The following is a 9,516-nucleotide window of genomic DNA, read 5'->3' as shown; positions in this document are numbered from 1 at the left end:
ACACAAATTTCAGTGGGAAAAAAAACCTTTAACCTTGACCTTTGCCAAAAAAAAAAAACCCTTTAACAGCAGAGTTGGGGTTAACCTACATCCACATGCCAGTTTTGATGAAAATTAGCCAAAGGATGGAGGTCTGGAATGTTGCTCAAATTATAGTATGATCTCATTCATTCATTCATTTTCTGACACTTATCCAGGTCTGGGTCATGATGGAAGCAGACTAAGCAGCTCAGTCCCTAAGCCTTCCCGAGCCAGCTGGGAGATGTAATCCCTCCACCGTGTCCTGGGTGTTCCCCGGGGCACTTTCCAGTTTGATGATATAACTTTTTAAATCATTGCATAGGCTGAAGATCATCTTGCCAACTAAACTGAAAAGATCTACATGTGACATAAACATGTTTGAAATTCACCAGTGACATTTTATTTTCTACACAACAGATGTAAAAACCAAAGATTACTCAGTTATCTGTTAAACAATTTCATGCAACACAACAAATGGTTGGAGGGAGAAACAGAATACAGATGCACAATCGACACAACTCATTGTAACTTCACACTGACAGCATTTCAGTAAGTGTTAGTAAAGATGATGTGCAGCAGTCGTCATGCCAACAACAAACTAAGACTTTCTCAATGTACAACAATCTTTTGGTCTTTTTTTTATTATCTTTTTTCACGGTTGTCATCATTTTACGATTCCGCGCCAACTAACACGCCTGCATCTCCCTCTGTTGCACAGCTTTCTGGTACATTCTCCTCTTCTCCGGCTTCCTCTCCTTCAACATCTTTCTTCTCAGGAGGCGAGCCATCCTTCTCCTCCTCCTTCTCCTCTACCACATCCTCTTCTTTGCCTTCTCTCTCCTTGTCATTCTTGTCTTTTTCCTCCTTTTCTTTACCCTTCCTCTCCTTTTCTATTTTTGTGAGGTTCTGGCAGAGGGACTGGACGTAGGTGAACACACACATGGGGTCTGGATTGTCCCCCATCATGAGCATGTCATCCACATCCAGCAGGGGGAAGCAGTCAGCCAGGGACCTGGAAGGATGTGAGAAAATCAAGAGAAAGAAAAGGGTGAGAACACAGGCAGAGAGTGAGAGAAATGATGAGAGAACATTTTTTATACTCTGCAGTCTGGAAGGCCAGAGTGAAATTCTTCTTTCTTTCTTCTGGTTTCAGTGAGTTGAAATCAAAAGCATCGGGAAAGAAGCGATGGATCAGCGCGCAGAAGGCCATCCCATCACACCAGGATGATGAGAAATTTTCTATGCTGACACCCTGTATGTGGCCAGAAGAGAAGAACATCTTATTTTCTATTTGCTCTGGTTGGAGAAATATTTTCCCTGTTAATGTCACCTCATATTTGCGAGTCTTGTTGCAGCACCAATGAAGAATTTTCTGTTTGATGGAAGCTCCTGTGGCCATAGCTGTAGATGACTTCTGAATTTTGAAGTTGCGTGGAATTGGAGTCCTAAAATGTATTAAAAATATTATTTTTTCTTGTTTAAAACCCAGCTGGATCAACAATTCTTTAACTCGACATGTTGACTTACTCTGGTGCACCTTGTTGGAACTTAGCAATAATGTCTTTTTTTGCAGATGCTCTGACAGACCGAGCCGAGGCCTTAGGCCGCATCAGAGCAGACGGAGGAGCAGCACCACTCTTTCTTTTTGTTTTCCCTGCTTTCTTTACTTCTGTATTATTTTCTTTCTCCTTTGATTTTTCAGCTGATTCTTCAACTTGTTTCTTCTCTTCCTCCTTTGTTGCTTTTACATCTTCTTTTGCTTTTCCCACGGCTTTATCGTCATCTTTCTCTTTGTTTTTCTCCTTCACCTCATCTTCTTTCTCATCTTTCTTTACGTCTTCCACCTGATGACCTTTCTGCTCTCCCTCCATCTCTTTCTCTCCTTCTTTGTTTATAGGTTTAGGATTCTCCAAATCATCACTAACCGAGGTTTGTCCCTTATCTTGTTTGGTTTCTTGCCCTTCAACATGTTTTTCCATGGACTCTGATATGTCTTTACCTCCATCATCACCTCCTTGTTCTCTGTTTTTTCCATCATCTTCTCGTGTGACACTGTGACCTTCCACTGCTGATGTCTCTTGAATTGGGTTTTTGTTGTCCTCTGGTTCTGGTTCTGGCTCTTTTTCCTGGGAGAAAAGCAAAATAACAGTTTATTCATGCATGCGTTAAGTCTACACAACTCACTTTAACTTCACACTGACAATTCTAAATATAAAAAATATAATCATTTTATATTAACAGAAATTTACATAAAGTGTGCAATAATTATTTAAACAAAATTGGGCAGGTGCATAAACTTGGGCACCCTTGTTATTTTATTGAGTGGAATACATTTAGCATTAATTATTGGAACACAAAATTGGTTTGGTAAGCTCATTGACCTTTGACCTCCTTACACAGGTGAATCCAATCATGAGAAAGGGTATTTAAGGTGGTCATTTGCAAATGTTTCCCCTCTTTGCATCTCTTCTAATGAGGGGCAACATGGGAGCCTCTAAACAACTCTCAAATGACATGAAAACAAAGATTGTTCAACACCATGGTTTAGGGGAAGGATACAAAAAGCTGTCTCAGAGATTTCAGCTGTCAGTTTCCACTGTGAGGAACACAGTGAGGAAATGGAAGACCACAGGCACAGTACTAGTTAAGGCCCGAAGTTGCAGGCCAAGAAAAATCTCAGATAAGCTGAAGCGAAGGATGGTGAGAACAGTCATAGTCAACCCACAGACCTGCTCCAAAGACCTACAACATGATCTTTTCAGCACAGTATCCCCCATAAAAAAAAATAAAAAAAAATCCAGTTTTAATGATGTTTGCCTTTTCCAAGGCTTAACTGGTGGTTTAATGTGTTTTCTGTACCATTTTTTGGTTTATGGAACAAACTGCTGTCAGATGTAATCTGAAGAAATTGGTTTTACAAACAAAAATAACTTTAAAGAACAGCTTTGTGATAATCTTCATGGAATTATTAAAGAAAGCAACTTGTGTTGGAGCAGTTATATAAGATGCACTAAAAGTTTTACACAGTTTACTTTGTGGAGTGTGTGTGTGTGTGTGGTGTGTGTGTGTGTGTGTGTGTGTGTGTGTGTGTGTGTGTGTGTGTGTGTGTGTGTGTGTGTGTGTGTGTGTGTGTGTGTGTGTGTGTGTGTGTTTAAAACCACAAAGTGTGATGTAATGAGAGATGTGTGGAGCTGATCTGGGATTTGTTGAGTTTTCCACTCATCTGGATGTGGCAAAGCATTCACATGTTAAAAAAACATTTGTGACTCAGACCTGAAATTCAAAAACAGGTCAGATTAATTTAAATCCATCTAATTCAAATGCATCCGATCCATAATGCACTTGCTGATATTTTAACTCACTCCAGCACGTGTTATCATATGATTGCAGGCTACGTATGTTCTTGCCTCCCATCACTGTAAGCCTGAGGGTTTTAAAATTGATTTGAAGATTCTGCTATGAACTTTCTGCACAGCTCCCAGCTACATCTCTGAAATGTTAATCCCTTAAGATCTTAACCACAGCCTGAGATCTTCCGCAGTATTCTAGATAGACACTTCAATAGGAGGACTGAGTGGAGCACTCAGCTTTTGGAACACCTCAAAAGGAAAACAGTTTCAGTCAGTATCCATTTTGCAGTCACTTCTGAAAACATACTTCTATCTGTAAGCTTCTACTGGTGTTATTATAGCCTTCTTAATGGTGTTTTCATTCTTCTGCACATTTGCTGTGCTTTATTGTTTAAATTGGACTTTTACTTCTTCCTCTTATTGGCTTTGCATAAATCAAACATCTTTCTTTTTTTGACTTTGTTCCAGCCTGTTGGTTTTATTGCAGAAGCAATTCGTAATAAAATGCATTGTTGTTATAACATCACTTGAATGCTTAATTTGTATTTTTAGTGAAACATTGGAGGGTTTTATGTCTTTTCTACACATGAGGAACACTCTGACTGCAGCACTTGAGAAGCTCAGTGAGGAATCAGAGTGTTCTTGATCAAGACTAAGATCCAGGCATTTACTGAAGTGTATCTGCATGTGCTGAAAGTGTCAAACTTGGAAAGACATTCACTTATCTAAGCAGTGCCATTCATGTCTCTGCAGTCCCAGCCTATGCGATTGAGAGACGCCTGAAAAGATCTTATGGAGTCAAGAGGTCATTGGACAGGTGTTTGGTGATACTGATATCTTTGCAGGACAAGAAGGTCCAAGTCTTTAGGGTCCTGGTGCTGCCTAAGGCAAAGACTGGATGTCTTTGGTAATAGGTTTCTTCATAGGATCCTTAGGGTACTATCTCACTGGGCTGCAACTGTTGGGGAGTAGTTAGAGACATAAAATTGTGACAAAAAAACGCGAATTAGCGACAAATTCTCAGTTGGTATCTTATTGAATTGATACTAATGATGCATTAATGCATGCTGCCCGAATGACAGCTAAATATCGCACAGACTGGTGGCAAAAAAAGTCTGCATACATATCGCGTGAGTGCTGCTCAAATACCTTGTGGCACTCTTGCGAATGTTGAGCGCCACCTTCAAAGGTGCAAGGATTTCGCTGATGTTAGATTAGATTAGAATAAATTAGTTAAATTTGAATTTTTTTTTTTAATCCCTTGGGAAGACTCCCTCAGGGAAACTGAAGTTCCAGCAGCTTTGTATAGCAGCACACAGGGTAAGAAGCACACAGAGTGTCAAAAGTATAAGTAAAAAAAAAAAAACAATTTGCAGAATATAAATACAAATATAAATAGCAGTAATACTGCTCGCTACTGACTTACTGGCTATGACGGTTCCTCTCATTCCCGTCCCCTGTCTTCCTGTTACTCCTCCTCCCCCTGAGTGAGAAGTTGTACAGTCTGATGGCCTGAGGGACTAAGGAGTTTTCAGTCTGTTGGTCCTGCACTTGGGAAGGAGCAGTCTGTGGCTGAAGAGGCTCCTTTGGTTGCTGTTGACGGTGTACAGAAAGTGACTGACATCGTCCATAATGCCCAGCAGTTTGTCCAGTGTTCTCTTCTCTGCCACCGTCACCAGAGAGTCCAGCTTCATGTCAACCACAGAGCCAGCCCGCCTCATCAGTTTGTGCAGCCTGGATGTGTCCTGTGTGCTCCAATGCTGCGCGTCACTCTCACAGATGTCTAACGCCACTTTCAACTGAAATGATGACACGTTTGCAAACAAAGTGCTCAGGATGGCTGTGGGCTGCTATTATCCTGCTATTACTTGGCAATAACATAGTAAGTCCATTTTGGTGTTCCCTTGTGTATGTCACTAAGCTCACCACAGCAGATCCAAGGTGGATCTGCATGTTGATTTGGCATGGATTGTGTGTGATGTCTTCTCCCTTCCTCCTCCTCCTGCGTGCACAACAGATTGGAGCCAGGAGGCAGCATAAAACTTCCAAATATGCTCCTCATTAAGAAACGTTAAATGCGTAAGTCCAGATCTTATGGACAGGAGTCCTGAAACCCATTGCAACTGCATGCACGACCAGGCCAGCAGCAGAGCTGGGGCCGCCGGACTCGCGCCGCCACTTCCAGAATCTCCAGTCATCTCTGTTAGTTTGTCATGCTCCCAGGGCAGCTTGTGCGTTTCTCCTGTGAGGAATGTCAGATCCTCAATTTTGTCTCCAATCACTCACAATGTAGTTTCATCTATTGTCAACCCCTCACAAAGTTCTCGCACAGTTTACGCACGTTATGAGTCACAGAGACTATATTCAGAGGGCTTCGCAATGCCCACAACAGCTCTGTGAGCATGTGGCGAAGATCTTTGTCGCCTTGCCAACTTTGAACTGTTCAAAGTTCGGTCACAATGCGGGCGACGCTCTGCGACCAAGGGCGCAATTTAGCACTAGAAATTGGGGGGGGGGCAAAGTGCGAAGCCCGCAGGGCCGAAGCCCGTAGGCCGAGGGTCTGGGGGCCGCTTTAGGCCCCCAGAAGCCAACGGTTTCTAGATAAGCTCAGATACATTCTGAGCATCCAGAACAGTAATTTTAATGTTTTGAGAAGACCATAAAGTGGACACCATATTGACTTACACAATTTGAAACTGTGGATATAAGTACTTTATTCTGTGAATAGCCAGCATTGATTTTATTAACATCCTCGTGTAAATAAGGTATCACCACATGTGTAGAACTCAAAAAGAATGATAGGTTGAGTTTTCATTAAAAAAAACAACTGCAATGTGGTAAAATGTATTCATCAATCAATCAATCAATTTTTTTATATAGCGCCAAATCACAACAAACAGTTGCCCCAAGGCGCTTTATATTGTAAGGCAAGGCCATACAATAATTATGTAAAACCCCAACGGTCAAAACGACCCCCTGTGAGCAAGCACTTGGCTACAGTGGGAAGGAAAAACTCCCTTTTAACCTGAAGAAACCTCCAGCAGAACCAGGCTCAGGGAGGGGCAGTCTTCTGCTGGGACTGGTTGGGGCTGAGGGAGAGAACCAGGAAAAAGACATGCTGTGGAGGGGAGCAGAGATCGATCACTAATGATTAAATGCAGAGTGGTGCATACAGAGCAAAAAGAGAAAGAAACAGTGCATCATGGGAACCCCCCAGCAGTCTACGTCTATAGCAGCATAACTAAGGGATGGTTCAGGGTCACCTGATCCAGCCCTAACTATAAACTTTAGCAAAAAGGAAAGTTTTAAGCCTAATCTTAAAAGTAGAGAGGGTGTCTGTCTCCCTGATCTGAATTGGGAGCTGGTTCCACAGGAGAGGAGCCTGAAAGCTGAAGGCTCTGCCTCCCATTCTACTCTTACAAACCCTAGGAACTACAAGTAAGCCTGCAGTCTGAGAGCGAAGCGCTCTATTGGGGTGATATGGTACTACGAGGTCCCTAAGATAAGATGGGACCTGATTATTCAAAACCTTATAAGTAAGAAGAAGAATTTTAAATTCTATTCTAGAATTAACAGGAAGCCAATGAAGAGAGGCCAATATGGGTGAGATATGCTCTCTCCTTCTAGTCCCCATCAGTACTCTAGCTGCAGCATTTTGAATTAACTGAAGGCTTTTTAGGGAACTTTTAGGACAACCTGATAATAATGAATTACAATAGTCCAGCCTAGAGGAAATAAATGCATGAATTAGTTTTTCAGCATCACTCTGAGACAAGACCTTTCTGATTTTAGAGATATTGCGTAAATGCAAAAAAGCAGTCCTACATATTTGTTTAATATGCGCTTTGAATGACATATCCTGATCAAAAATGACTCCAAGATTTCTCACAGTATTACTAGAGGTCAGGGTAATGCCATCCAGAGTAAGGATCTGGTTAGACACCATGTTTCTAAGATTTGTGGGGCCAAGTACAATAACTTCAGTTATTGTACTTGGCCCCCCTTATTCCTAAATATGAAAGAACAGGCTCTTAATAATTATTAACTATCGCATACTGTAATTTTTTTCTCAAGATTTGTTTTTGCATAAGTTTGAAAAAACAACAGATCATACGTTTAGCATAAATTACTTATCATGAATTTAATTTTCGAAGTGGCACTAATGACAGCACTCATACTGAACATAATTTCGCTTGCATAGACTTGGAGATCAAGCAATAATTGCAGATGGGCTTTCTGAGGTCCCAGATAGCTTTTCTGATTTCCTTTTCTAACTTTCAGAATTTAGTAAATTAGTATATGGTCCATTGATACTTATGTGTAGACACTAGTCCCTAGAGGCAACTATTTTTGGTTTCAAATCTGGGCAAATGCAGTCCCAGAAAATTCCAAATGTGACAAACAAGAAACAGGTGTTGTAAACAAGTCAATGCTGCTAAAAATACAAACTTGCAGAAACAAAGATACTATTCTGACATGGTTTTGCACATAAGACTGGCATAGCATGTTTCAAGTACACACATATATGCCAGAAGGTGGGGGGGGGCATACCATATTCTGTTCCCCCTGGTTGAAAAGGTGGGGTGGGACATGTTCCCCTTATCCCCCACCAAATTGTGCCCATGCCTGCGATACCCTGAAACTCAAGCGAGAGGACAGCAACACCCAGCAAACGTAGCACGGATTCTTGCCGTTTGCAAGCTGTCGCAGCTCTGTGAGATAGTAATCTCAGGTACCACCGGGATGACTTTGTGTCAAACGAACGGTTGCTTAGGGTATGTCAGATGAGGAGCATCACTTGCATTGTGAGGGAACGTCAGCTGCTACATTTTTGCCCTGTGTGATGTTTCTCTGGGCACGATCCAGCACACAGATGCCTCAGTGTTGAGGAGCCCGGTGACTGGAGAAAGCCAAGGGTATGCCAACATTTCACCTGGCTGAAATAGATAAGTGGTTGTTTTTGAGATGAATAGACAAAGTGATTGTCTGTCTAGGTGGGTGTTATTCAGGACCGGTGGTGGTTCATAATGTGGTGCATGCACCACGCTGCACAAGTGCGTGTTCCCACGCCTGACCTGACATCCACAAAATGTGGCATGCAGCATCTTTTTTCCAAAAATGACAATAATTGGAAAAAATCCGTGTATTATCCCCATTTGTTGTGAATGCATTAAAGGAAAAATCACCCTGAGTGAGTCATCAGTGGGAATAAAAAAAAACCACAGTGTGGATTTGTGTGTGAGCACGTTCATTAAATACACTGCTTGTGCACCTGCGTCTGTTACCTCAGTCAGACAGATATGAGAACAAGTGTCACTACTGACATGCCACCTGCTGCACAGCTCCCAAATCCTGTTGCTACTTCTAACCGTAACACCAGTCAGTGTGAGCTTTGAGAATCTCAAGAAAACAAATGTATATTTTATATAATTTAAGCATGCAAACACACACACCTGGTCATTGTTGTTGTTGTCATCAGTCTGTTGGGTTGTTTCCACGGCCTCTTGCAGCTCCTGGCTGGGTGACTCTCCATCCATGATGCCTGTTGTGCTTTTACCTGCTGGCACCGCCTATATGAAACTATTACCCCAGGATGCTTTATTAATAGCTTCCTCTAGAACCTTTTCATCCAGTCAAAGAGTGCAGCCTTTACACCGGAGGTCCGTCTCTGGCGACGCTGCCTGGTGTTTGCAGTGTGTCGGTTTGTGGATATCCGCCTTTAGGTCCCCTTCAAGCTGTCCCCATGTGCCGTGTGAGGAATCCTGTGTTCTTTATCTGACCTTTGGAACAACACAGGGTCCCAAAATAGTGACACAGGCACAATCCAACACGCCAGGCAGCTGCATCTGCTGTGGAAACCGTGTCTGTACACAGAACACATGGACATGTGCACACAGTGATTGGGTTTGTATCACATATGAAACACATGAGCAAAATCCTGCTCCTGAAATGAAATTTGAATGCTGAATTATAGTGTTGACATAATTTACAAATAAATAAATAAATAAAACAACCAAGTTAGCACAGGTGCTGCTGACAGAAATGTTTCTGTAAACCATCTGTCACATGATCCCTTAAAGCTAATTACGATTTGTGACTCATCGTAGCGGCTGCACACGGCTGTTATGACTGACTCAACAGAAGA

The 9,516-nt window shown here is 42.1% G+C and overlaps 1 protein-coding gene across 1 annotated transcript; it reads right to left on the bottom strand.

Moving 5' to 3' along the window:
- Positions 1-408: 408 nt before the first annotated feature.
- smtnl1 (smoothelin-like 1) lies at positions 409-9,133 on the bottom strand. Its single transcript, XM_034182155.1, has 5 exons — positions 8,825-9,133; positions 1,549-2,147; positions 1,352-1,466; positions 1,122-1,273; positions 409-1,033 (listed from the first exon to the last, which is right to left on the bottom strand). Exons 1-5 carry the CDS (start codon positions 8,906-8,908, stop codon positions 691-693), a joined length of 1,293 nt encoding a protein of 430 aa, XP_034038046.1. The 5' UTR covers positions 8,909-9,133; the 3' UTR covers positions 409-690.
- Positions 9,134-9,516: the final 383 nt, after the last annotated feature.

The sequence above is a fragment of the Thalassophryne amazonica genome, chromosome 11, assembly GCF_902500255.1.
Source record: "Thalassophryne amazonica chromosome 11, fThaAma1.1, whole genome shotgun sequence".
Classification (NCBI taxonomy): domain Eukaryota; kingdom Metazoa; phylum Chordata; class Actinopteri; order Batrachoidiformes; family Batrachoididae; genus Thalassophryne; species Thalassophryne amazonica.
The sequence above is the reverse complement of the archived record's forward strand: the minus strand, read 5'-3'. Positions and strand labels throughout refer to the sequence as shown.